Below are 27,641 nucleotides of genomic sequence, written 5' to 3'. Positions count from 1 at the left end.
TCAATGGCTCCCCCGCCAAACCCAGGAGGCGGGCCAGATGCAGGCAAGAACAGGCCGCAGGGAGGGGCAGGACACACTGCCAGGCTGCACACAGCCACAGGTGGATGGGAAATACCTGTGGCCACCTGGTGGAATCTAGAGATTCCATGTGTTGGCTCTTCAAAGCACAACATTACTTGGAGCACTGGGCTCCAGGTGCCTGCCACTCTAAGAGGCTAGGCTCTCCTGTTAGCTCATCTGCCGCTGCTGATGCCCTATGTTGTACCCCTGACTCCATCCACCTCAAATTCCTGTAGAAGTGTAGGTAGCTGACGGGCATGGTGGCTCAAGCCCCTAGTCCCCACACTTGGGAAATGGAAACTTCAAAATTGAGGCAAGCCTGGGCTACATAATGAGTTGCAGGCCAGCCTTGGTTACAGACTCCCTCAAAACAACAACAAAAATATGTTAAGGCCAGGCTTGGTGGCACATGCCTTTAAGCCCAGCACTCGGGAGGCAGAGGCAGGAGGATCTCTGTGTGTTTGAGGGCAGCCTGGTCTACAAAGCAAGTTCCAGGACATCCAGGGATGTCACACAGAGAACCCCTGTTTTTAAAAAAACAAACAAAAAAAATTTAAAAAGTAAATAAATTAAATGTAAATAGTGTCACACTGCATAGTTCCCATAGTCCTTGGGTTTCCAAAGTCAGTTGCAAGTTTTGTTTTAATTAAAACCCTTTTTTTCCTACATTTATTTACACTGTGTGTTGTGTGGGGGCGTGCCTGCCATCCTTAGTGTAGAGAACAGAGGACAACTTTGTGGAGTGTGTCCTCTAGATAGGTACTGGGGACTGGACTCTGGCTGCCTGGCTTGCACAGCAAGCCCCTTTACCTGCTAAGCCATCTAGATAAGCCAATGTCAAGTTTTGTTTGTTTTTGAGACAGGGTCACATCTATTGCAGACTGGCCTCAAACTTGCTATGTAGCTGAGGATGCCTTTGAACTTCTGACCTCCTGCCTCCACCTCCAGAGTACTGGGATCACAGGTGTGTGCTACCAGTCTCAGCTAGGACTTACCTGTTTTTCTTGAGATTAGGTTGGAGTTGTGGAAGTCATGGATTGTGTGGGGTGGAATATAGGGAAGTAGTGCGTCCATTAAGGGTGACATCAGAGACATCTGTCACTGTTCACTGCTGGAGGTCATACTGCAGAGTGACAGCTTTCCCTCAAGCACTGACGAGAGGTGCCTTCCAGAGAAGGGGTCCTGTATGCCATTCAGAATTACGACTCCTTCCTCTTTTATTTTTTTGTTCATCCTTCATGCTAGTGTGGTCCTTAGTATCTTATACTTTGGTTATTATCTGACAGCAATTGCTGTTTTGATCAAGTGGGTCTGGCTTTCCCCTGGGAAAGAGTTCCTCGGTTGAGTGCTGTGTCCCTGCAGCAGGTACCCAGCAGAGGGCGGGCTTGTGTGGGTCTCATCTCATCCCTTGCCCAGACCCTCATCCTCTTTTCCCAACTGCCTACAGCTGTGATTTCCACCTCCCCCCCTCTTTTTTCTCCCTCCTTCGCTGTCTCCTTGATCCCTTTGTTCTTAAGATGGTGGCTTACTGTTTGGTCTGAACTTTTTTAAAATTTTATTTATTTTTATTCTATGTACATTGGTGTTTTGCCTGCAGGTATGTCTGTATGAGGGCATCAGATCCCCTGGAGCAGGAGTTACAGACAGTGGTTGCTGGGAATTGAACCTGGATCCTCTGGAAGAACAGTCAATGCTCTTAACCACTGAGCCATCTCTCCAGCCCCCTGGTTTGAACTTTTAACCTTCTTGTCTCAGCCTCTTGAGTGCTGGTATGATAGGCATACACTACCTTTACCTAACTCCATGATTTTTTTGTTTGTTTGTTTGTTTGTTTTTTGAGACAGGGTTTCTCTGTGTAACAGCCCTGACTGTCCTGGAACTCACTTTGTAGGCCAGGCTGGCCTTGAATTCACAGAGATCCATCTGCCTCTACCTCCCCAGTGCTGGGATTAAAGGCATGTGCCACCACCTACTGACTCCTAACTCCATATCCTGGAGAACATTGTGGAGCCAATCGCTGGTGTTCTTGGCCTCCTAGTGGACAGAGAGGGAACTGCATTGAAGAGTTACCCAACCCAGGTTCACCCAGTACACAACTGTCAAGTCAAATAAATACAGTGTCTCTTAGTGGATGAGGAGGGGAGTCTCAATCCACACTAGTATCAGCTGCTTTAGGAAGCAGCAAAGGGCCTGGAGAGATGGCTCAGTGGTTAAGAGCATGTCTGTTCTGTTTTTGCAGAGGACATAGGTTTGGTTCTTAGCATCCATATCAGGAGGCTCATAACTAGTTGTTACTCTGACTCCAGGACATCTGTATGGCCTCTTATGGCCTCCATGGCACTTGCACTCATGTGCACAAACCCCTATACATAACTAAATAAAATGAATCTTGTTTTTTAGTTTTAGTTTTGTTTGATTTTATTTTTGTTTTGCTTTTTCAAGACAGGTTTTCTCTGTGTAGCCCTGGCTGTCCTGGAACACTCTGGTAGGAACACACTGGTAGGAACACAAGACCAGGCTGGCCTTGAACTAAGAGATCCACCTGCCTCTGCCTCCCGAGTGCTGGAATCAAAGGAGTGTGGCACCACCATCTCCCTGCTCAAATACTTAAAGCAAACAAAACAATAAGCCTGCTACTTGCTGCTATATCTGGGAAGAATATGCTAAGTAAAAGAAGCCAGGCAGAGAAGACAACCTCCACATTGTCTCTTGTGAATGTGGAATGGAAACTCTAACCTCAAGAGGCAGAGAAGAGAAGAAAATAAGTTTGGCAACCTGGGGCTGGGCCTGAGGGAGGGCAGAGAAAGGAGAAATGGTGACCAGAGGGCACAAAGCATGTATAGACAGAGGTAAGAGGTGGCCTCTGATGGCCACTGCCCAGGTTGGTGACCATAGATAACAACAATGTATATTTTGAGCTAGGCATGGAGTTATGTACCTGTAATGGAGGACTTGGGATGCTGAGGAGGAGGATTTATATTCAAGGCCAGAGTGATCCCCTTAGTGAAATCATTTCAAGTAAAACAAACATTCTGGAAGATGTACTTCCAGAAATCTGGGGAGTGGGGATGGTTTTGGCCTTTGGATGCCATGTATGGAGACCAAGGCCCTATACCTGCTAAGCACCTGCTCTGCTCTAGCCCAGAGAGAGTCTCACCACAAGGAATGACCTGCATTTTGAGAAGGTAGACATGTTAATTAGCCCTTCTTGATCATTCCACAATATATACACATATCAAACCAGCATATTGGATTCAATAAGTAAATGAAATATGTAAAATGAATATTTTAAATGGATATTCACATTTTTATTGATGAGCTGGGTGGTGGTGGTACATATCTTTAATCCCAGCACTTGGCAGACTGAGGCAGACAAATCTCTGAGTTCAAGGCCAGCCTGGTCTACAGAGGGAGTTCCAGGACAGCCAGGGCTATACAGAGAAACACTGTCTCAAAAACAAAGCAAAACAAAACAAACCCCAAACCATCCAATAAAACAAACCAAAGCACTTGCTGCTGTTGCAAAGTACCCAGGTTCAGCTCCTAGAACCCACATGAGGCATCTGACAACCACCTGTAACTCCAGCCTCCAAAGCCACAGAGAAACCCTGAAAACAAAACAAAACAAATCCAAAAAAAACCAAAAAACAAAAAACAAAAAACAAAACCCCAAACACTTTTTCTCTAGGTTTACTAATGCATCCCTCTTAAGTTTTGTTTTGTTTGTTAGTTTTGCTGTTTTTCAGTACTGGTATTAAACCTGAGGCTCTTTGAATTCTAGTCACATGCTCTGTCACTGAGCTACATCTCCCAGCTCCTGACTACTAACTGGATGCAAAATCACCAATGCCTCCAATGCAAACCCTTTACCTTGTGGGGCATCCTTGCCTCTTGGGGTAGGCAGGTTTTTTCCCTGAGCAGTAAATAATGGAGACAGCGTCCTGACCACCTACCCAAGTAGCTCTTGTTGTGGTTAATGCCATTTGTCATCTTGACACAATGTTGAGGTCTTAGCAAGAGGTTGTCTAGATGGGGGATTGTCCTGATGTAGAAAGACACAGATTGACAGTGGGTATCAACCTTCCTAGGGGCGGGGCTTTGGGCTGTGTACAAGGAGAAAACTGACTGAGGATGCATGCATTGCTCTCTGCTCTTGACTGTGGGTGCGATGTGATCATCTGTCTACCTTCCTGCCGTGATGGGCTGTAACTGGGCACTGTGAGCTAAAATGAATCCGTCCTGCCCTAAGCTATTTTTTTTTCCAGGTTATTTTCTTACAACAGAAATGAAACTAGAACAACATTCCCTGATGCCGTCTGCTCCATCCCCCCACTGTCCCACTGTCTCTCTTCTTTTCCTTCCCATCTGTTCACTATGACTCCACACTAACGGAGGCCTGATAAAGGACCTGTATTCGAAAGCCTTGTGAGCCCTCAGCCTGGGTGCTGGGGTGGCTATGGGAGCTTGTTAGTGTTTGGGGAACCTGGGTCCCATCACATGGTGTGAGTGTGGGCCTCAGAGAGGAACTTGTCAATGGTTAAGAGGCATTTTGTGTGTGTGTGTGTGTGTGTGTGTGTGTGTGTGTGTGGTGATGCACACTGCTTAAAATTTACCTTTTGAGTATGTGCAATTCAGCAACTTCTAGTAAATTTGCAGAGTTGTGTAACCATTGCCATCAGTCAACTCTAGAACATTCTATCACAACCTCCAACAAGGAGTGAGCACCGTTAATGGTCTTATTTTCCCTTCCTCACTCCTGACAACCAAGAATCTTTCTGTTGCTAGGGACCTGACTGTCGTGGGCACTTTGTTGAAGGAAATCACACTGCATAGACTTCTGTGTCTGGTTGCTGCTGCTTTTTATAATTTGATTTTCTGTGTATGAGTGTTTTGCCTGCACATATGTCAGTATACCACATGTGTGCCTGGTGCTCATGGAGGCCAGAATAGGGCTTCAGCTCCTCCAGAACTGTAGTTACAGATGGCTGTCAATCACCATGTGGCTTCTGGAATCAAACCCAAGTCCTCTGGAAGAGTGTAACTGCGGAGCCATCTCTCCAGTCCTGTGTGTGGATTTTTTTTTTTCTACTCAACATCTCAGGTTTTAGGCTTTTTTGCTTGTTGTTCATTTTTTTGTGTATATATGTGTTTGTATGTGTGCAGGTGTTGTAATTTAAAAAATCGGTGCATGAGAGAAAGACACCATTGTGACAGAGCTTGGGTGGAGGAGGGGTTTTTATTGGGGGAAAGTGAATGGGAAAAGAGGGGAGGGGAGAGAGGAGACTGGCCTCTGGGGTCAGGAGTGGCAGAAGAGAGAGGCAGGGGGAGAGAGAGAAAGAGAGAGAGAGGGGAGTTGGCAGGGCCCTTTTAAAAGGGAACATAGTGAATGCGCACAGGTGCTCTTAGTGGCTGCAGCTGAGGGCACCTCCTGTCAGAACCCCAAGGGTGGGCCATTCCAGATGCCTGAATACTAACAGCAGATGCATGTAAACATATACATGGACGTGGAGCCCAAAGAGCAAACTCAGGTGGCACTCCTCAAATGCTGTCCACCTTGTTTGCTTTGGAAAGGGGTCTCTCATTGGCCTGGAGCTTGCCTCAAGTTGTATAGGATGCCAGTCTAGTGAGAAACAGGGATCTACCTACCTCTGCCTCCCAGAGCTGTGATTTCCAGTTTGTGCTACCATACCTGGCTTTTGTTGTAATTATTTTGAGACAGTGTCTTACTATGTAGGCTTGGCTGTCCTGGAACTCACTATGTAGACTAGGCTGGCTTTGAACTCACAGAGGTCTTTCCAAGTGCTTGGGTTAAGGGTATCCACCACCACACCTGGCTTCCTGGTCCTCATGATTGTGTGGCAAACACTTTATCAATGGAGCCATCACAGAGGCTTTTTGTTTGTTTTTGTTTTATTTTTAAAATTAATTTGTATTTTTCATGGATTTTTTTCTTTGAGACAGGGTTTCTCTGTGTAGCTTTGGAGCCTATCTTGGCACTTGCTCTGTAGACCAAGCTGGCCTCGAACTCACAGAGATCCGCCTGCCTCTGCCTCCCAAGTGCTAGGATTAAAGGCGTGCACCACCAACGCCCGGCTTTTCATGGATATTTTGCCTTCATGTATGACTGCACCACTTACATGCCTGGTTCCCACAGAGGTCAGAAGAGGGCCTCGGATTCCCTGGAACTGAAGTTATAGACAATTGTGAGTGTTAGGGATCAAACCAGAGTCATCTATAAAAAGAAGTGCTCTTAGCCTCTGAGCCATCTCTCCAGCTGCTGTTTTTAGTATTTGTTTGATTTTTTTAAAATAATTTTTTCAGCCTGGCGGTGGTGGCACACACCTTTAATCCCAGTACTTGGGAGGCAGAGGCAGGTGGATCTCTGTGAGTTTGAGACCAGCCTGGTCTACAAGAGCTAGTTCCAGGACAGCCTCCAAAGCCACAGGGAAACCCTGTCTCGAAAAACAACAACAACAAAAAAAAAAACAACAAAAAAATTAAATAAATAAAATAAAATAAAATAAATTTTTCATGTGCATTCTTGTTTCGCTTGCATATATGTCTGTGTGAAAGTGTCAGAGCCCCTGAAACTGGAGTTACAGGAAGTTATGAGCTGTCTTGTGGGTGCTGGGATTTGAACTCAGGTTCGCTGCAAGAGCAGCCAGTGCTCTTAACTGCTGAGCCATCTCTCCAGCCTCTGTTTGATTGTTTTTGCAGGATCTCATGATGTATCCCTTGGCTGACCTGGAACTTTCTTTGTAGATGAGGCTGGCCTCGAACTCACAGAGATCTGTGATGCCTTTGGTATAGGATCTTACTATATAACACAGCCTGCTCTGGGACTTGCTATATAGCCCTTAATGGCTTTCAGCTCACAGTCCTTCTCCCTCAGTCTCCAGTGAGCTGAGATTGCAGGCATGTGCTCAACCCAGCATCATGTTTGGGGGTTTCTCTGTGCCCTGGTGTGTAGCAGCTGCTTTGGGCTGAGTATTACTCTTTGCATGGGTTAGCCACCCTTTTCCTCTCTGTATATCTGCTGCCAGAAGTTGATCACACCTTTGTTTTGGGTGTTATGAAACTCACTGCCATAGAGAGAGAAGTTGGAGCATCTTGGTGCCACTACTGTGTAGTGCATAGCGTGCACACAGTCTTGTCTATGCCCCAAGAAGCCCAGTGGTCACTCAGTAGCACTGCCCCCATCTTACAGGAAAAGACACCAGCTCTGTCTCTCCCCTACCAGCCTCCTGTCCGTCTCCTAGTGTCCTAGCCCCACTCTCTGCTCTCCTACCAGCTCCTGTCCGTCTCCTAGCTCCACTCTCTGCATTACTTTCTTTGCCTTTGCTCTTTTAGAGACTGTGCAAACCAGGAAATGAAGCACAGCCAACTTGGGAACACAAATATTTGCCAGTCAAGAAAACACTCCCCTGTCAATCAAAACCCAGACAAGCTGGTGCACATACTCCGTAGGAGCGGGAGGCAGCTTCTGTTTTGGCATGGTCCAGGAGGCTGATGGCTTCTCCTCCTCTGAATGCACCCCAAGATTCTTCCATCCTCAAAAGAAAATGAGGAAACTGAGGCTCAGAGTAGTCACTCAGCATCCAGTGACATTTTTTTTTTTTGAGAATATTTGTGTGAATTCTTAACCTCATGGGGGGGACAGAGGGCTTACAAGTGACAACTTCCAACACAGATAAACAGTAGACAGGCTTCTAGGCCAAGGGGGTGGGTGGAGCTTGAGCATGGCTTTATTACAGCTTTCCAGGGTCCCTACAGCGAGCAAAATACAGTCCAGTTGGGGGCCATAGCTGAGATGGAACAAATTTTCTGTCTGGCTACAGAAACCCAGACTGCACATTCTTTATGCTGTGTGTATGTGTGTGTTTTGCTGGATGGAACCCAGGTGTCTTAGTTTTCTATTGCCATGGTAAGACACCATGAATGGCTGGGGGTGGGGGGTGAGGGTGGCAAATACCTTTAATCCCAGCACTCCGGAAACAGAGGCAGGTGGATCTCTGTGAGTTCAAGGCCAGCCTGGTCTACAAGAGCTAGTTCCAGGACAGCCTCCAAAGCCACAGAGAAACAAACAAACAAACAAACAAACAAAACAAAGCAAAAAAAGCAAGTATTTAATTTGGGATTCACAGTTCCTAAGGGTTAGAGTCTGTGACCATCAAGTAGCATGACATCAAGTAGGCAGGCATGGTGCTGGAGCAGTAACTGAGAGCTTATATCCTTATCCACAAGCACAAGGCAGAGAAAGGACACTAGCAATAGTATGGACTTTTGAAACCTCAAAACCTAGTATCACACCTCCTCCAAAAGGCCACACCTCCTAATCCTTCCCACACAGTTCCACCAATGGGGATTCAAGTCTATGAGCCTATGGGAGCCATTCTCATTCAAACCACTGCAGCAAGACCTTGCAAGTGGGAGGTCACTGCTCTATCAAGAGGTACACCCCCACCCTTGGGCTTATTTTTGAGATAGTAAATGCTGCATGGCTCATGCATGGCCCCGACTGGAGACCCTTCTGTTTCCACCTCTGAACTGCTGAGATAGTTTACACCTCACCTCTGGGCTTAATGGTGAGGGTTTCAAACTTGGATCCAGCCCTCTTGCCCTTACCAGTTGTAGACTAACCTCTCCCTGTGAGCTACTCTAGCTGCCACCAGGCTCATAGGGCTTATTATAGTTCAGCTGTTCTCACCACGTTCCTGACTCAAAATTCTCCTGCTGGGCCATATTAACATGGAGACTTGCAGAGATTTGAGCGTTGTTGGCTCACTGAGGCCCTGTTCAGAAGGCTTGAGGGCATCAGGTTCTGGGGGTGTAGTCAATGGAAGAGGGTGTGCTTAGCATTTTTGAGGCCTGGGGTTCAATTTTCACAATTGCAATGATAAAACGTTTTCAAACTTGTCCCTGTGAGGTCTTAACTGACATTTGGTTTGCTAAAGCTCCGATTCTGGGCTCTGTCCCAAAGGATCTGAATGGAACAGACAGGGAAGTTGCATTTTCATTGCTTTTTAACCCATGTTCAGAAAAGGGAAAGACTGTAAAATTAAAGGGAAGACCCTTCCCTCATGATGGTGCCTGTGTGGACTGGTTAGCCATATCCCAGCACCTGGAGCTGATTTGGGATGAATGTGTTTATTCCTGGATCTGCGGTTGGCGCTGGTGAAGACAAGGCCCCAGACCTCTGTCCTTTCAGAGTGGAGGCAGGCAAGTGATTTGAGCTTGCCTCCGGCTGGCCGCAAAGGAGCGGATCGCCACAGGTGCACCGCCTCCTGCTGGCGGGTAGGGGAAGGGGCGGGAGTAGGATAGGCGAGGCCGAAGGGAGGAGGGGCGGGGTCGTGTGAGAAAGGGGCGGGACAAGAGGCGGGACCGCGCGTACCAAAGAAGGTAGGGCGGGGCCGTGAGCGTGACAGGCGGGCAAGAGGAGGAGTCGTGTGCAGACTGAGGGTGGGCCGGAAGACCAGGGAAGAAGAGGGGACGGGGCTAGAGGTGGAGCCTGGCGCAGGATAGCGACGCATCAGGGGCGGGGCCGTCAGGGGGAAGAAGTAACTCACTAGAAGGCTGAACCAGGGTTAAGGAAGCACGGAGCCTGTGGGCTGGAAAGGGTGTGGGTAAAGCATTGAAGGGCAAGGCCAAATTATAGTTGTGGGCAGGGCTTAGCGCCTCCTCGCTCTGACCGACCAATCCGCGGGCACGTACCAGCTGTGGATTCCGCCCAAGGCCCCGAAGATCGCAACATCTCCATAGGCCGTCGCAGGCCGTCTTCCGGTCGGGGGGCGGGCCCCGCGCGGTGGCGGGAAAGCTGCGGCCCAGGCGGGACCTGTGAGACGCCGAGGGGTGGGAACGGACCTGTAGCGTGAACTCTTCGTCATGGACGCTGCCGAAGTGGAGTTTTTGGCCGAGAAGGAACTCGTGACCATTATTCCGAACTTCAGTCTGGACAAGATCTACCTAATTGGGGTGAGGCGGACGGGACGGGGCTGCGGTCGCGGGGTCATGGACAGGTCAGCGCTCCTTTCCACCTGGGGTCTGCGTTGTCCTTGCAGGGGGACCTGGGGCCCTTCAACCCCGGCTTACCCGTGGAAGTGCCCCTTTGGCTGGCCATTAACCTGAAACAGAGACAGAAGTGCCGTCTGCTACCTCCAGAGTGGATGGATGTGGGTGAGCATTCTTGGGCCCGGGTGGGCGGGCTTCTACCTGGATCTGACTCCTTCCTCGGTCCCGGGTTTCCTGACAGCCGACATCAGTAGCTGTTCCAGGTGCTCCTTGGTGTGTAGTTTGTGATACTACTAGTTCCTATTTGAATTTTAGATACGTAACTTGCCTTAAAACCAAAGATGTGGGGCCTGCGAGATGGCTCAATGGGTAAGGACACTTGCAGCGAAGCCTAAGAACCTGAGTTCAATCCCCAAACACCACCGTGGGAGGAGATAACCGAGTCCTGCCCTAGTCCTCTGACTTTCTTTTTTTAATTTTTTGATTGTATTTATTTATTATATATAACATTCTGTTTCCATGTATATCTACACACCAGAAGAGGGCACCAGATCTCATAACAAATGGCTGTGAGCCACCATGTGGTTGCTGGGAATTGAACTCAGGACCTCTGGAAGAGCAGCCAGTGAGTACTCTTAACCTCTCAGCCATCTCTCCAGCCCTCCTCTGACTTTCTTCTGCGCTCGACTGCACACGATAGTACTAAATTTTAAATTAAAAATGGAGTAGAGATTCAACTTTAAACAAGCATTTTTTTCTTAGTGTTTTTTATTTATTTATTTATTTTTGAGACAGTTTCACTGTGTATTCTGCTGTTCTAGAACTCACTCTGTAGACCCGGCTGGCCTTGAGTTCACAGAGATCTGACTAGTTTTGTTTTAATTGAGTAATGCTGGGAAATTCTGTTACAAAGACTGTGAAAATAGTGTGTCACTGTGCAGTTAGTTTTGTCACAAACTCAAGTCACCTGGGTAGACACAACCTCAACTGAGAAATTACCTCCATCCCACAGGCCTGTGAGCACGTCTGTGGGGGTGTTTCCTTGGTTAAGGATTGAAGTGGCAGGGCCCAGCACACTATGGGTGTTGTCATCCTTGGACAGATGGTGTTAAGTTGTATAAGAAGACAGACAAGGCAATAAGCAGCCTTCCTCCGTGGTTTCTGTCTCTGTTCCTGCTTGAGTTTCTGCCCTCACTTCCATCAATGATGGACTGTGATTAGGTCAAATAAACCCTTTCCTCCCCAAAGTGTGTAATCGTGTTTATCATAGCGACAGAAAAGCTAATTAGGACAGTCACCCTATAGTGGGATATTATTCATCCATGTAAAGGAATGGGCTTCTGATGATGCATGCTACAAGGTGGATGGACCTGGAAAATAGGATGTTGAATAAAAAAGCTAGGCATGGAAGACTAGAGATTGTAGGGTTCTGTTTATCCAAACAGTCAGAAAGAGGCAGAACCACAGAATAGTGACTGCTTAGGTAATGGGGGCTTGGGAAGTGATGGAGGGATTATTTTGGGCGGGGGATGATAATCTGAAATTGAATTGATGGTTGCACAACTCTGTTAAAAGCCCTTTGTACAGTTTGAGTCAGAAGTGTGTGGTAGATTAAAGATGGCTCTGAAGATGTCAGAAAAAGAAATGAAAGAAGGCAATCATGAGCCTTTGCAGTCTTTTCTCTGATTTTTTTTGGGGGAGGGTTGGGGTAGGAGAGAGGAATGTGCATCATGTAGCATTTGAAACCAGTGAGCTTGACTGGAGTCACCTGAGAAGACCTAGAAGAAGGCTTAGTCATGGTTTTGTTAACTTGACAGACACACTTGGGAACAAGCACCCTTAATTGAGAAATCACCTCCATTAGATTGGCCTGTGGGCATGTCTGTTAGGCAATTTCTTGATGTATGTAGGAGGGTCCAGCCCACTGTGGGCCATGCAATCCCTAGGCAGGTAGTCTTAGTCTGTATGAGCAAGCCAATAAACAGTCTTTCCTTGTGGTTCCTGTTTGAGTCCCTACAATGACTTACCCTAATGGTGGACTTTGATCAGTAAACCAAGTAAACCCCAATTTGGTTTTGGTCACGGTGTTCATCATGGCAAAAGAAAAGCAAACGAGGGTAGGTTGTTTAAGCCAGTCACTCTCAGGCTAGTTAGAGAGATGTGCTTGAACTGGGACCTCTTGTTCCCTGTATAAAGGAGTGGGTGACTCTGGTAGTCCTGAAACCGGGGACCTCAGTTCCTGTGCCTCAAAGAGCATGCCCCTCGAGGCCTGAATCCATTAGAGACCATGACTAGTTTCAGCTGGCCCAGGCCAAAGGTTAGAGGGGTATGCAGAGTTCTGTGCTTCAGATGGTGCTGGTGCCGGTAGCTTGTGCAGAAGGCCTGTCTGCTCTGGGACTTCATGTCCATAGCATGATATCATGTGCTATGCTTCTCTGGTGGATGTGTGGTTTGCAATTGATCCTGTGGCCACAGGTCATCACCCTGTTCTCCTGCCTCAGTGCTCCCTTGTGTGACAATTCTATGTATCTGCTCACCCATTCTGCAAGTGGGTATTAGGGTTACTTCCCACTTATAAATGTTTATTTTTATTTTATATGTATATATTGAGGAATACAAATGGAATCAGAGATTGGTTAATAGCCGGTAATTTATTAGGGGATATACTCACACAAGGGGACCAGTGACTAGGTTGGCACCCAGAGCAGGTTGAACCCAGAATGCTTCCCAGTGCCAGCTCAACCTAGAGAGAGACCTAGTGCTGGCCCCCCTTGCTCTTATAGACCCTGCTAAGTACTTGTGACCACGCCCAAATGGGCGTGGTCAGAGGTCCCTGTAATCAGGGTCTCTTCCCCACCTGTATGGGTCATGCGCACCACATGCATACAGAGCTGTTAGAGGCCAAAAGACTATATTATGAGCTGCTGTATGAGTGCTGGAATCCAAACCCAGGTCCTCTGTAAGAGCAGCAAGTACTCTTAATCACTGAGCCATCTCTCCAGTCCCCTATGTTCCAGTTTTAGAAATCATTGTGAGTGTGTGTCTGCACATGTGCCAGGGTACACATGTGAGCAGAGGAATACTTGTTGAGTCAGTTCTGCCTTTCCACTGTGTTCACCTTCATCAGGCTTGTGGACAAGCACCTTTATCTACTGAGCCATCCTGCCAGCCCTCAGGTTAGTCCCATGGTGTATTATTTTGAATGAGACTGTTGGAATTTCATGTCCAAGTATTTCTGTAGATAGGTTTTCTCTTTGATTTGTTGAGACAGGGTCTCATGTAGCCCAGGCTGCTCCATACTTGTTGTGTAGCCGAGAATGGCCTTGAGCTTCGAATCCTCCTGCCTCCGCCTCCCATGTTGCTGGGTTACAGGTGTCTGTGCTATGCCCCTGACTTTTTTTTTCCCCCCTTAGGCAGATAGATGCCACCTGTTGGGGACCTGGGCCACAGGACAGATGATGCTTAAGTTATAAGAAGCTGCCAGCCAATCCTGCTGAATGTTGAAACATTAGGATCGCAGAGAAATGTAGATGAGATCACATTGTCCCACATCCTGGCCAGAGGGTTGGCATTGACAGTCTTTCTGATTGGTGGAAACATTCAACAGATGTGTTTTGTTATCTGATTCAAGGGTAGAAAGTAAAAATAATCCCATGTAGTGGGTTCAGTTCAGTTATAGACTGCCTGCCTGGCATGGGTGAGGAGTGCAGGAAAAATTGAATCACTGCTTTCATGGAGGTGGGGTGAAGCTGCTTGCAGCTGGCTTGGGTGCTTTCAAGGGAGCAGTAGTAGGCTTTCCTGAGGTCTGTGGAGGAGGGAAGACAAGAACTGGTGCTAAGGCATAGAGGCTCAGCTCTTCGATGGAATCACTGTTTTCTGGGGTTGGCAGAGCATAGGGCAGTGAGGTGGCCCAGGGTGTAGTCTGAGCCTGCCTTCTCGGGGATGCTAGATAGCTGTCCAGGTAGAAGTAATATGAACAGTGGGACATAAAAAAAGCAGGAATTAGGGAAGACCTCCACGTGTGCCAGGTCTCCACTTAGGCAGGACGAGATGTCTGGAGTGTGAGCCTAGGATGTGGAGAAGAGCTCTGGACCGAAGTACTGAGCTACAGGCACAAGTAGTAGAGGGCAAATTAGGTTAGAAGAATTAGGTTCAGGGGTAGTGGTGACATCAGACTCAGTGTCTTTACTGAAAGGTGCTTGCAAGGCATCTATTCTAAGATACAAATATCCCACATTGCTTTTATGCAGTGCACGTGCTTACTGGCCATGTAGTCAATACAAGTGCCTGGTCAAATTGTAAGATTAAAAAGTGGTGGCGCACGCCTTTAATCCCAGCACTCAGGAGGCAGAGGCAGGCCGATCTCTGTGAGTTCAAGACCAGTCTGTTCTACAGAGCTAGTTCCAGGACAACTAGGGCTGTTACACAGAGAAACCCTGTTTTGGAAACAAATAACCATAATCCATTTTCTCGGGGCTGGAGAGATGGCTCAGTGGTTAACTACTGGCTGCTCTTCCAGAGGTCCTGAGTTCAATTCTCAGCAACCACATGGTGTCTCACAAGCATCTGTAATGGGATTTGATGCCTTGTTTTAGCATGAAGGCGTACATGCAGACAGAGCACTCATATACATAAATAAATAAAAACTTCAAAACAAAAAAGGTTTTCTCAGCCAGGAGTAGTGGTGCACACCTTTAATCTTAGCACTTGGTAGGCAGAAGCAGAATGGTTTGTGAGTTCAAGACCAGCTTGGTCTTCAGAACAAGTGCCAGGACAGCCAAGGATCCACAGAGAAACCTTGTCTTGAAAAACAAAATGCATTTTCTCTTTGTTATGGTGATAGTGAAACACACTAACCTCTATGTTTCAGAGAAATTGGAACAGATTCGAGATCAGGAGCGGAAGGAGGAGACATTCACCCCAGTGCCCAGCCCGCACTACATGGAGATCACCAAGCTCTTGCTGAATCAGTGAGTCATCACACGAGGCAGTCAGTGCACGCCCTTCGTGGACTCTATTTCCTGCCCATTCCCATGGTGGCCTGACCACCGGTTTCTCGTATAGGTGACCTGGAGGAGATGTCTCCATACAGGGTGACTAGGCTATCTCTCTGTTCTTTCTTGTGCCTTCTCTTCCCACATTGGATTCTGTACATTCCAGGACTGTCACTTGTCACTGGGTTGCAATGTAGCCACTGTCATTTCGGCAACAGTCTTTTCTGTAACTGCATATGCTTCGTTTAGTCCAACTTTGACTGAAAGTATATGGATCTGGGTTCCCTGTGTCTGTCACAGGAGTGGCCAAGGGCCACTTGAGCTATAGAGTTGTGCCCTGGCAAGCTCTGGGTTTGTATGTCCACATCTGCCCTAGCTGTCTTCTGGCTCATTCTTCATGTGTGGTCAGGCTGTTTGGTGCTGCCCTGTCAGTCTCAAGTCAGGTGCTCACAGCATTGACAACTAGCAGGTGTCACTGCCCCCCCTTCACAGCTCTCCTTTGCTCTGTGTCTGTAGGTTTATGATCCCAGTGGCTCTTCTGCAGAGCAGCTTTGTTTGTTTGCTATGGGGAGGGGTGTTGCAACACTGGTCCTGAACTATGGGCTTTAGTGGTCCTCCTGCCCCAGTTCCTTCTGGCCTAGTACAGTGTCTGCACAACTCTGCTCTGGCATTTGTTACAGTGCAGTAGTGCAGTTTTTAGTCTTCTGTCTGACTGTGCCATTATGCAGATTGTACTAGATGGGCAGGGACTGTCCCCACACAGGCCTCACAAAGGTTTATTGAATGAAAGCAGTAGATGCTCGGACCTAACTTAATGAGCATCCAGCTGGACTGTACCTTTTAGCTGGTTCAAGAGCAGATCTGGCACCAAGGCCAGATCAGCTGGACAGTAGGGACCTGTGCCACTGCTTTGTCCAAAGGTGAACTCGAGGGATGGGAGGCCTTAGGTCACTCATTCCTTCCTACAACAATATACTTATTGTTCTGAACATGGCCACATGGGTCTGAGTTCCCATTTGGGTAGGGAAACAGTGTGATCCTGTGAACTGGTCATGAAACTGCTGCACAATCATTGCCTTTGGGAGTCCTTGGGGCTTAGTAAGGCCTGGGGGCCAGAGAAGGCATTTAAGGAACTCAAGCTTGAGCCAGAGCAGCAGACTGCTCAGGAGCAGGGAGAGGGCAGCAGTGTAGGAGGAGCTGTAAGGTACTGTGGCTCCATGTGATTGAGGGTATGGGGACTGATAGAGGTACATGATGGATCACAGAGGCATAGATTCTGTTGTGATGGGGAGACCTGGGGAGGTGGTGTCTTCAGGGGTCTGAGAGAGACTGGCAGTTTGGGAAAGGAGAGAGTCTGGATATGTGACTAGGAGCCAGGCTGGTGCTGCTGGTATAGAGGACTGTCTTGACATTCTTTGTATTTATGCTGTCTATCAAGAACCCTATTGTTGTCTGGGTGTGGTAGCACACTTTCAGTAGGCATGGAGGGTAGAGACAGATGAATCTCGAGTTCCAGTTTGGTCTTCTTTAGGAGTTCCAGGCCACCCAAGGCTATACAGTAAGACTATGTCTTTTAAAACAACAACAAAAAACCTTACTGTGTAATTTATTTGACCAAGAAACCCAATTAAATTTTTTTTTTTAGCTGGGTGGTAGTGGTGTACACTTTAAATTGCATCATTCAGAGGCAGAGGCAGGCAGATTTTTGAGTTCAAGGTCAGCCTGGTCTACAGAGTGAGTTCAGGACAGCTAGGCCTACACAGAGAAACCCATTGCATATATTCTATACCTCAGACCTGCCTATCACTCCTGAGTTGACTGCCACAGGGAGAATACCTAGTGATGGGCTACATGAGCCTGCCTAAAATAAATAAATAAGTAAAATATATAAATAAAAATGTAAAAAATGCCGGGCCTTTAATGCGTACGCCTTTAATCTCAGCACTCAGGAGGCAGAGACAGGCGGATCTTTCTGAGTTCGAGGCCAGCCTGGTCTCCAGAGCGAGTGCCAGGATAGGCTCCAAAGCTACACAGAGAAACCCTGTCTCGAAAAACGGGAAAAAAAAAAAAAAGTAAAAAACCCATTAAATTTGTGGGTACATGCATATGGCATGACATGCATATGGAAGTCAGAACAATTTGCAGGAATTGGTTCTCTCCTATCATGTGGATTCCAGAGATTGGATTCTGGTTGTCAGGGTTAGCCACAGACACTTTTACCTGCTGAGCCGTCTCGATGGTCTGGGAACCCAGTTTTACTGTGTACTGTAGTTCACTTGATAAGGGTCTGGAGTTCTTTGTCCTATTCTGTTCACAGCTTAAGATCTGAACACTTGTGTTCATCATTCTGTTCACTGCATACATTCTATAACACAGACCTACCTACCACTCCTGAGCTGACTGGCACAGGGAGAGCACCTAGTGATGGGCTCCATGAGTCTGTCTGCCTCTTCTTGTGTGCACTTCTTTCCTCAAAGGTTGGCTTCAAGCATGCCATAAAGGAAAGTTGTCACTAACTGCTGACCTTAAACTCTCTGTAGACACCAGGCTGCTTTTGAGACTTTGCTCTGCTCTGTGATTTTTGTAACCTGTGCTCCCCACAGTGACAGTCCCGTCTCTCAGCCTTTTGTGAGACTAGAAATGCACTTGAAGGGCTGAACACAAAGCTTGCCCTCTTGTTCCCTAGTGGTGCTGGGTAGTGAGCCTACGTCACTGGCTAAAAAAAAAAAAAATGGGATCTGCTGACCTGAGCCAGCCTTGAGATGGTTACACAGCACAGGATGTTGTTACCCCGAAGGGAGTGTCCCACAGGCCCAATTTTCCACTGTTCTTTTAAAGATGCATTTTTGTTTTTAATTACATGTGTCTGTGTGTCTGTGTGAAGGTATGTGTATGTAAGTGCAGTGCCCAAGGAGACAAGAAAAGGGTATTGGATCTCCTGGAGCTGGAATTTACAGAGGATTGCAAGCCACCCCACATAGGTTTCTGGGAACTGATTGGGTCCTTTGCAAGAGCAGTATGTGCTCTTAACTGCTGAGCCATCTCTAACTCCCCCAAAGTGTTATTGTTTTGAATATTTATTTTGTGTTTGTATGTGCACGTGAGTGCAGGTAGGTGCCCTCAGTGGCCAGAGGTGTGGGATTCCCTTGGAGCTGGGGTTAGAGGTCGTTTTGACCCACCTGGCATGGGTGCTAGGAACCAAATTGTGTACTTTGCAAGAGCAGTGTGTACCAGTTACTGAGCCATCTCTAGCCTGTGTTATTGCTATGGAGCCTCACGCTGTACTGCCTGTCTAGGTATTCTCCTGTCTCGGCTTCCCAAATGCTGGGAGTATAGTCACCACTCCTGGCTTTCAGTGTTTCACTTTGTCAGATCTGTCATTCTGTGTAGCCACTGACCATGGACAGTGAGCATTCATGAAAACCCTGAGTGCTAAGCTTACCTGCCAACATCCCAACCCCCGGGGAAAGAAAGAGTCAAACACTCTCCCAAGCCTGTGCAAGGCTTCCTTTTCTTTCCTCCTTGAAACGGGGTCTCTAGCCATTTTTCCCAGTCTTGAACTTATGGTTCTTTTGCCTCAACCTTCTGAGTACTAGGTTTACAGTCATGTGCTACCACCCATGGCTCAAGCTGTTTTTTAGATTTGTTTGTGTAGATGTGTCTGTTTACCACAAGTGTTTATAAGCAGTTGTGAGCTGCCTGATGGATGCCAGAAATGGAACTGGAATCCCCAGGAAGAGCAGCAAGCATTAACTGCTGAGCTGTTTGACCTGCCCTCAAGCTATGGTTTTGAAGCAGCTATTTCTGCCTGTGTCGGGTAAGCTTACCAAGTGCCTCTGTCTCTTTTGCCTCTATGTGTCGTCAGTGCTTCTGACAACATTCCCAAGGCAGACATCATCCGGACACTGATCAAAGATCTGTGGGACACACGCATGGCCAAGCTCCGGGTGTCTGCTGACAGCTTTGTGCGGCAGCAGGAGGCACATGCCAAGGTAGGCATGGCTCTCCTGTCCCTGCCTGGTGCCAGTAGGCACTGCCAGCCAGTGTGAATGCTTCCAGGGAGTTGTTAGGGCATCCTGCCTGCTCAGCCATGTAAGCAGGAATTTTAAGTTGTGCTTTGAATAGGCTCATGGGGGGTTGGGGTGTGGCTCTTGATAGCTTGCCTGGTGTGTACTGGGTACTGGGCTTCATCCTCAGCACCCAGGAACACACAACTCATTGGTTTCTAAGCTTTTGTTAGCTTTCCTAAGGTCAAAACTTACTCGGCTCACTTGTTATTTGTTTCAGCTCGATAACTTGACCTTGATGGAGATCAACACCAGTGGGGCCTTCCTCACTCAGGCACTCAATCACATGTACAAACTCCGCACAAACCTCCAGCCCTCTGAGAGCACACAGTCTCAGGAATTCTAGCCAGAGGCCTGTGATGTGCAAACCCTTGCTGTCTGCTGGTGTCCAAGCTCTAGACCTAATAGGCACTTGGCTCTGGAAGCACGATGGTGGAAAGATAGGTGTGCAACACTGGTGGAAGCTGTGAGTTTGCTACTCATTTCTGTCAGAACCCAGCCACATTGCAAGTTCAACTTCCAACAAATGTAGAAGCCACCAGCATTTCTCTCTAGTGAGCATGGAGTCCTCTGTTCAGGCCAGTTTAGTTCAGCGTCTTCAAGTCTGACTGTGAAAGCTGTATTCAGTTGAAAACTGGGGGTGGTGGTGGTGGTGGTGGTGGTAATATAAAATGATTTTCCTCTTAACATGATTTAGGAAGATTTTATTTTTGGGATGTCAAATTACAGCAATATATTCATAAATACCTAATTACTACATTCAACAAATAATATTACAATACAGTTAATTCAAACAAGTACACTTAGAACGGGTTTAATTTCACAGCATCTAAACTGCCCCTAGAGTGACCGAGGCACCCGTCCTCCCTCCTGCCTGGGTCCACTGCCCTAGCAGTGAGGTGTAGGGCACACACAAGTACAAAACTAGTGAGATGCCTCCTCGGGTCAAGGCAGCCTCTAGGGTTGAAGTTAAGCACTGGATCAGACAGTGGGGACAGGCTACGGCAAGAAGTGAAGTCAAAGCTTGAGTACTTGAAAGAGTACAGACTGCTGCTAAGTGGCTAACGCACACCTCAGAGGTGCTGAGCCTGCTGTGCGGGCCATTTCCATGCTGGGTCCTGGATGTCTGAGGCAGGGGTGGGAGGCATCTAGTTTGCAGCTCAGTTTAACTGAGATTTGGCAGTGCTGTGAGCATGACTGCAGTTCCCCACTGTTAGGGCAGCTCTCCCTGTGATCCTCTGGTACCCTAGTGGTACAATCTGGTGTGGTACAAGTTGTGGGTCTTTAAGGTACCATGTACTGAAGTGATGACAGTCCTTTTTAGTCATTCATCTGGGATGATGGCAGGTCTTATCAGTTTGGCTCTAATGATATGAAGCATTTTTTTTTTTTTTTAAAGATCTAATGAAACATGGAACCATGGAATCTAACACTGGACTGTCTGTCTATCACAAGCTTGGTCAGTTTCCAGCCAGGACAGATGACAACTATCCCTTGGCAGTGAAGTGGGAAGACACGGTCAAGAATTGGGATTCTCATGTACTTACTGATTTTACACAGTCCATCCTAGAGCAGATCTGTAGTGGGGAAAGGTTGGAAGACCTGTGGGGACTATGTGTGGTACCTGGAAGGGTATGCTGTGTTTTCAGCTTCATCAGTGTCTCAGACTATGTGGGATGGGAGAACCACATGTGTGGAGTGAGCGGCACACTTGCCTACCACCTTACTGGCTTGTACCTGATTCTGATTGTCATGTCACTTGTGAGCATGGGAATATTCAGGGCTCCACAGGCAGGCAAGGGCGTTTGGAAGGGACATAGGCATTGCCAGGCCAGTGGCTCAGCTTGTGTCCCAGGCCAACCTGGGAAGTTATCTCTTGCATTGGGTCACATACTCAGCCAGGGGAATTCCTATGAGATAATGGGAGGGCTGTGTGTGCCTTAAGTTATGGGGACTACTTTTCCCAAAGCCATTACCAAGCAGATTAACAAAAGCTTCCAGTCATCAGTGGAGTTTAGCCTGGGACAGGAGCACTAAACACTAAGGCGTGAGCGCAAGCAACATTAATTGGGAACTTGGGTAACACTTTGTCCCAGGGCATGCAGCCTCTGCTCACCTACACACCATCTCCAACCAGCTATAGGGCAGAGGCCTTAGCACCGCCTGTCTTCTGTTGCTCCTGTGCCAAGGGAGGTACTTTGTTGACTACTGACAATACTGGTGGCACTATTCTTGTCCGAGTTTGCTAATGACTAGATTCTTGGCAGGGGGACTGCCAGCAAGCTGCTCTGTACAGCCATTTAGCCTGGTGGCCAAGGGTAGGCTCAGCTTCCTCTCCCCATCCTCATGGAGGGACAGAGCTCTGGCAGGAAGAGGTTCTCTTTCAAGTTGGTCAACCCAGTTGAGTTGAAACTGGGAAAGGAGATTCCCCCAGTACCGAGCCCTCTGCCATAGCTGTGTCTGTCACAGGAGCTCAGCTCCTATAGCTTTACCTCAAGTTCCTGCTGCATGTGGGTCACTCGTGATATGAACAGCAGACTAACCCCAGGTGCCCCTCAGCCCTGCTGTGTGGGACGCCGCACAGGTGAGCTCTTCTACTTTCTAAAACTTGAGCATTTTAATGTCCTGACCAGCAGCAGCACAAACACTAAAAGCAGGTTGTCTTTTTTTTTTTTTAAACCAGAAAAGAAAACGAGAAAAAAAAACAAAAACAAAAAAAAAAAAACAAAGGAAACCCCCAAACAGGAAAAACAAACAAAAATTCCCCAAACCACATATTAAAAATGGCAGGCTTTTTATAACAATAATTAAAGTAATAAAAACATACAAAACTTTTTTTTTAATATATACACAGTACAAGGCTGAAGCACCTTTGACTTTTCTCTCAAAACGTATGTTTGTATGAAAACGCCACACACAGCGGTAGCAATCCAGTGGGTGGGCTATCTGTGGACAGCTCCACTCATCTTCCCCAAGGAAAATAAGGTACCTTCGGGTGTGGGTTTGCCTCTTTTCCTAAGAGCTGTTCCAGGGAGAAGCCTTGACTAGCTTGCATGCTCCTAGAACCTGTGGCTTTGCCAATGGCGCAGGAAGGTGACCAATCGTGAGCCCTTTGCTTGTACACACCCAGCCTTCTTCAGTGCAAGTTAGTCTTACTCCTCCTGGGAGGAAGAGGTTAAAACTCCCAGGGCTGCGGGAAGAGCAAGCTGGGCTCTCGAGGCACAGCAACACAAGAAACAACCAGCCGGCTCTCCCTTAGCCACATGCACGGTGGGCATCAGTGTTGGAGAAAAAGAATGTGGGGGAAGAAGGAATAAAACTGCCATCAGAAAGAGAAACTGTGTCTTAGCTGAGACAGATGACTCGATTACATTGGAGTCAAGGTGATGTCCTCTCTGGAGCCTGGAATTCTTCGCTTCATGCATGGCACGTTCTCAACTTGTAAGCTTCAAACCTCCCAGTGAAAAATATTAAATATTCAAGGTAATAAAATAGATAATATTTCTATGCTATAGGTTCAGCCTAGTGCAAGGGAAACCGTCACCTCGGATATCCCTTAAAGTAGCCCCTAGGCCAGTGCATGGTGGGCAAGGCAAGGCACTTCCGTAAGTGGTCCAGCTCCGCCTGGAGCCGCTCCCGCTCCGAGACCATCTTCTGTTTCTGACTCCGCAGCTCCTGGGGAGATGACATACATCAGAACACCACTAGTACATATGCCAGTGTGAGTGACTTCTGCAAATTGCTACAATATTCTTCCAGCAACATGTACTCTTCAAGAACCAATGTGTACTGCTGCCTCTGCTCAAACTCTGAACCCCAAGAATGACCATCCCCATCCCTGTACATGTCCCCCTGTGTGAGGGTGGGGGATGCCTACTGCCACAAGAGCTTTGGGAGTGTGTAGGCTTTGTAGACTCAGGTCTATCTGCCCCCCCCCCCAAAGGCTGGGATTAAAGGTGTGCACCACCACCCCAAAAAACCTTTTAATCTCTAAAACAGGATAGGATCTCACTATGTGGCCCAGGCTGGCTTCACACTCAAAGATCTGCCTGTTCCTGGGATTAAAGTATGTGCTGTCATGCCTGGCATTAAGTTTTGATTTCTTAAGAGCTGACTTCTCTGGGGGTGCCCCATTGCCCTACTCACCGCCATGCTGTGAGAGAGCTGTTCTGCAGTCAGGCTGAGGCTGTAGTTCTGTGCCTCCAGCCGCCGGCACTGTGTCTGTAACACCTGCCGCTCCAGGTTTTGCTCTGAAAAGACAAGAGGTGGCGATGCATCTTTGTATGAGGCTGTCTTCAACTGTGCAGCATGTTCTTAGCTGCACCAACTACCGAATCAAGACACATCAACTCAGTGCAGTGGAGAAAACCTGGAGTCAACAGGCAAGTTTAGAGTTTGGGGAAACTAAATTAATGGCCTTCAGCTGTATTTATTTGTTTTTCAGGACAGGGTTTCTCTGTATTGCTTTGGAGCCTATCCTGGAACTCGCTGTATAGACCAGGTTGGCTTCGAACTCAGAGATCTGCCTGCCTGTGTCTCCCAAGTGCTGGGATTAAAGGTGTATGCCAACAATGCCGGGCTCCACATGTATTTTTTAAACCAAGTTGGTGACGATGGTGGTGACAGTTTTAGCTGTTAAAAAAGAGCAGAGTAACTATTAGTAAATCTCTGCTTTACCAAGACTCTGCTATACAGAGTGCGTCAGTTAAAGCTACAATGACCCTAACAAAACACCAATGATGAAGCAATCAAAGTATGGAAAAGTTATCTCAAGAAAGGAAAATAAACCTGGCAGAGGAAAGTCTTAGGTGGTCTCAAAGTTTCACAACGAGGATGAGCCCTACCTCTCGGGTCCCAGGTGATACAATGACAATGGCAGAAATATACAGACTGGAAAGTGAGGACCCTGCCTGTTACCTGTGTTAGGCTGTTAAGGGCTGAGCATGGCGTGACTCTTGTCAAGTGCATAACCACATGACAAAGCTCAAGCCCCAGAGAGAGCTATGCTTGTGTTGTCATGGCAATTGAACTGCTGAGTTTGAGGCTAGTTCTTCCATCCCACATGGAGAGAGGGAGTTAGTTAACAAGATCCTGAGATTCACATAGCTGCTGTGGACAAGCCAGGGTAGTGTCAGCTTCAGACAGACAGACATATCCTCAGGAACGACAAGGTCAACAGCACAGGGGAGTGTTCCAACAGCCTTCAAAAGACCCATAGGCCCCACACCCAGGATGGGAGCATTTCCCTTTATTCTAATTCAAAACCATTTTAGATGCTACTGGGTCCTGTTTCTGCATGTCTTAGAACAGGAACGGGGGAGTGGGAGGTGGCACACAGGGATGGGATGGCAGCTGCTTGGGGAGGTGCTCCAGCTCCCTGTGTGTCAGTTGGTATTTGTTTCAAAAATACCTTTCAAGGGGGTGCAGTAGCATATGTAATATTTACAGCTCAGTTGTGTGCCAATATAAGAAAGCTGAGATATGGGAGGAAGTAACTGGCAGCTAGGTTAGCCCAAAGGCAGTGCACTGGAGCCTCTGGATGCTGGGGAGACAAGCAAGGGGGTAGTACACAGTAAACATGAAAGCAGTGCCCTCCCTCACAACCCAAGACTGTACAAGCAGCAGAGCAAAGGGATGTAACTCCGGCTGGCTTCAGGAAAAGCATCGAGAAAATTCAGAGAAAGGTGAGCTGCAAAGTATTCAAGCTCCTTCAATGTAGGCTCACAAGCATGGTAATTAGGACTGGCCAGAGCTCAGCTACGTGTACAAACTAGGCAACATTCTGCCACCCTCCCTTGAGCAGGGCCTCAGGGCTAGGGTATGAGCTGTAGTGTAGGCTTGCCCTGAAAGAAAATCAATGTCCCAGTCCCACTCAGGCAGCCCTTGACTTGCAAGGATCCCAGTGGATCAGACTTGCTGATCACCCCCCACCCTCATCCCCCAAGTCCCCTACCTTCTATGTGTTCCTGGTAAGCTTCAAAGATTGCCTCAATCCCTTGCCACTGGCGCCTGGGGGCTTCCTCAGCTTCCTCTTCACTGTCATCTTCATTGTCCTCCTCAGAGTCCTGGTCCACCTCCTGCATAGGGGGACCCTTCCTCCCAGCTGGCGGCTCCTGTTGTCCATTGTGCTGGGGCAAGGGAACCCGGCTGGAGGACTGCAGCTCAGGAATGTTGTAGTGGACTGACGTGTCGACCTTGTGGTTCTGCTCTGCAGACAGCACAGCTGAGCTTCCTGGGGAGGAGAAAATGAGGATCTTGAAGGGCAGGGCTCAACTGAAAGTCATCCATGGAGACAAACATGCACCAGAGTTCCGATCCCATGGGCACATCTGTAACTTTGTAAGCACAGCCTCCTTCATGAGGGCAGGGCAGAGGTGTTCCCTGACCAAGACATGGACTGTCCCTCTAGAAGGAGATGGCTCAGTCTTGCTGGTGGCCTCACTTGAAAACTATTAAGCAACGTGTCCCTTAGATGCCACTTCAAAGAGCCTGTCCATTTTAAGGAGCAGGGAGCAATCTGCTGCCTCTGGCCAAAGCACCATCTTTCCAATAAACTCACAAAGACCCAGTTAGCACCTCTCTCCTGGGGCTTTTCCTCACAGGTGAGGCAACATGAGGCCAGAGGTCAACTCTGGTTTTCTTCCTCTATTGCTCTCCTGTTTTGTTTAGTCTGGCTGGCCAGCAAACTTCAGGAATGCTGCCTCCGCCTCTAACCAGCCACCTGAGCTCTTGCCTTTGCTTCCTGGGCTCCAGCAGCAGAGTCAGCTCAGTGACACACTCTGTCTGTGAGCTTGGTATGAAGCCGTTAACATGGACTGGAGGGCATGGTGACTGAATTATTCCTGCTGGGGGAGCAGGGCAGGAAAACTGCTATCCCTACAATCACTGGGCCCTGGGGGGATGGACACACAGTACCTTGGCAACGAACCAGAAAAGATCTCCAAGTGAGTTTATGTGGTTGTTGGAAAGGTCACTGCTGTGGACTGCACTCGCACAGAGGACACTTGCTCTGGCCTTACTGAACTGCCATTTGCTAACTAAGGTGCGTGGTTCTTGACCAGGTGCTTTAGGTCCTGCTACAAGTCTGAAAGAAGCTGAGGTTCACCTCACCCACTCCCATGCCCAGTGAGACCTTTAATGCTTTACAGGCATTAAAGTTTAAGAGGTACTATTAATACGTGAATGGCCTAACAGGTGACGGGGGCATGTGGCCTGTTACCTTTATGTTTCTGCAGAGCCTTCTGTGTGGACTGCAGTACTGACTCATGGAACTGATGTGCAAACTCTTCTGCCATGAAGGGTTCCCAAGGCTTGCTCTTCCCATTGATGCTGTGGGACAACGGCACAGGAATGTCCTTGGGCGCAGCGCCCCGGAGATAATGAAGCATGCTCAGGTTCTTCTTGCCCCCGGGGGCCTCACTCAGCCTGGCCTTCTCACCGCTGGTAGGCGCTGGCTCCTGGACCCTCAAGAGCTCCTGAGGCCGGAGCTGTTCCAGTCTCCCAGTCTCCACGGCCTTTGGGACATCTGACAAGGAGGCAGGGACTCCGGCAGGTTGATCTGTCTCTAGAGGAGCTGGCTGTGTGGCTGGTTCTTTGAAAGACAGAAAATGAGGGAAAGAAAGGTTATAAGTTGTGGAAAAACAGGCACAAGGACCCTGTTGACCGCTAGAGCTTACATCTGCAGAAAGGAAGACCCAGTGTGAACATCCTATGTTAACACTGCATGAGGCTAGAGTCTGAAGAGTAGCATGTTTAGCAGCAAGTCCAACTGTGAACAGTTCCCAGAAGACAGGTGGGGAGAAAGAGCAGCAGGAAGCGCTGAGAAGGCAGGAGTAAGTAACTTCATCCAACTTAGGGAGATCAGGTGAAGAGGCAGCAAGAGATGGGACCCCAAGGCTTCAGCTTCCTTCAGCTGGAGAGCAGCAGAGAGGAGTAAGAGAGCAGGTGTCTGGAGAGCCAGGCAGGGTCTGTAGCACAACCTCCGCTGGGGACAACACTCCAGGGGCTTCGGGCCCATTCTCTGGGGGATGACAGCTACGGCCCGCAGCTGATGGGCAGCTCCATGAAGTCAGCGCCCTCCCCTGAACTTCAAGCCCACTTTCTAATTTGCATTGTGTCCTAAGGCACAACCAGGATGGTGGTGGACCACACAAGAGGGTTGGAGAGAAGCCCAGCTTCCAGTAGGTCAAGTTCACCACGAAGACAAGACTTTGAGTGCCACTCTAACCCTGTGGCGCAAGCTACAGGACACTTGAGGGTGGGGTGTCCTTCCCTTACCACTCAGGGAGATGGAAGGACTGTCCCTCGAGGAGTTTGTCACTGAGTCTGCCACTGCTGCGGACAGTGCCCTCTGCTTCATGGCACGGAGCATTTCAACAAGCCTCTCTCTGTCTGTGAGGAAAGTAGCCCGAGGTTAGCAGTACTTCTGGGAGGGAGGAAAGGCGGGGTCTGGCCACCGTGATCAGCAAGTACAAGCCCTTTACACCAAGAGGCACCAAAGGCAAGCACCATG

General features: G+C 48.2%; 2 protein-coding genes across 10 annotated transcripts in view; one reads left to right on the top strand and one right to left on the bottom strand.

The window, feature by feature from the left end:
• Window positions 1-9,648: 9,648 nt before the first annotated feature.
• Gins2 (GINS complex subunit 2) lies at window positions 9,649-19,816 on the top strand. The gene is made up of 5 exons (XM_027410729.2): window positions 9,649-10,032; window positions 10,119-10,233; window positions 14,939-15,038; window positions 18,928-19,054; window positions 19,350-19,816. Exons 1-5 carry the CDS (start codon window positions 9,943-9,945, stop codon window positions 19,473-19,475), a joined length of 558 nt encoding a protein of 185 aa, XP_027266530.1. The 5' UTR covers window positions 9,649-9,942; the 3' UTR covers window positions 19,476-19,816.
• A 2-nt stretch (window positions 19,817-19,818) lies between these two features.
• Window positions 19,819-27,641, bottom strand: part of Gse1 (Gse1 coiled-coil protein) — a 344,296-nt gene continuing 336,473 nt past the window's right edge. For all 9 annotated transcript variants that reach the window (XM_027410721.2, XM_027410722.2, XM_027410725.2 and 6 more), the window contains 5 exons: window positions 27,407-27,520; window positions 26,349-26,720; window positions 25,083-25,361; window positions 23,276-23,379; window positions 19,819-22,804 (listed from right to left, as the gene is read on the bottom strand). In XM_027410721.2, the coding sequence (XP_027266522.1) occupies window positions 22,670-22,804; window positions 23,276-23,379; window positions 25,083-25,361; window positions 26,349-26,720; window positions 27,407-27,520 (1,004 nt within the window). In that variant the 3' untranslated portion in view covers window positions 19,819-22,669. The remainder of the gene's footprint in view (window positions 22,805-23,275; window positions 23,380-25,082; window positions 25,362-26,348; window positions 26,721-27,406; window positions 27,521-27,641) is intronic.

The sequence above is a fragment of the Cricetulus griseus genome, chromosome 3 (genome assembly GCF_003668045.3).
Source record: "Cricetulus griseus strain 17A/GY chromosome 3, alternate assembly CriGri-PICRH-1.0, whole genome shotgun sequence".
NCBI lineage: Eukaryota > Metazoa > Chordata > Mammalia > Rodentia > Cricetidae > Cricetulus > Cricetulus griseus.
The sequence above is the reverse complement of the archived record's forward strand: the minus strand, read 5'-3'. Positions and strand labels throughout refer to the sequence as shown.

Coding starts and splice junctions, on each gene's coding strand:
- Gins2 (XM_027410729.2), top strand. CDS start 9,943: ATGGACGCTGCCGAAGTGGAGTTTTTGGCCGAGAAGGAACTCGTGACC. Junction 10,234..14,938: donor TCCAGAGTGGATGGATGTGG/GTGAGCATTCTT, acceptor TCTATGTTTCAG/AGAAATTGGAACAGATTCGA. Junction 15,039..18,927: donor ACCAAGCTCTTGCTGAATCA/GTGAGTCATCAC, acceptor ATGTGTCGTCAG/TGCTTCTGACAACATTCCCA.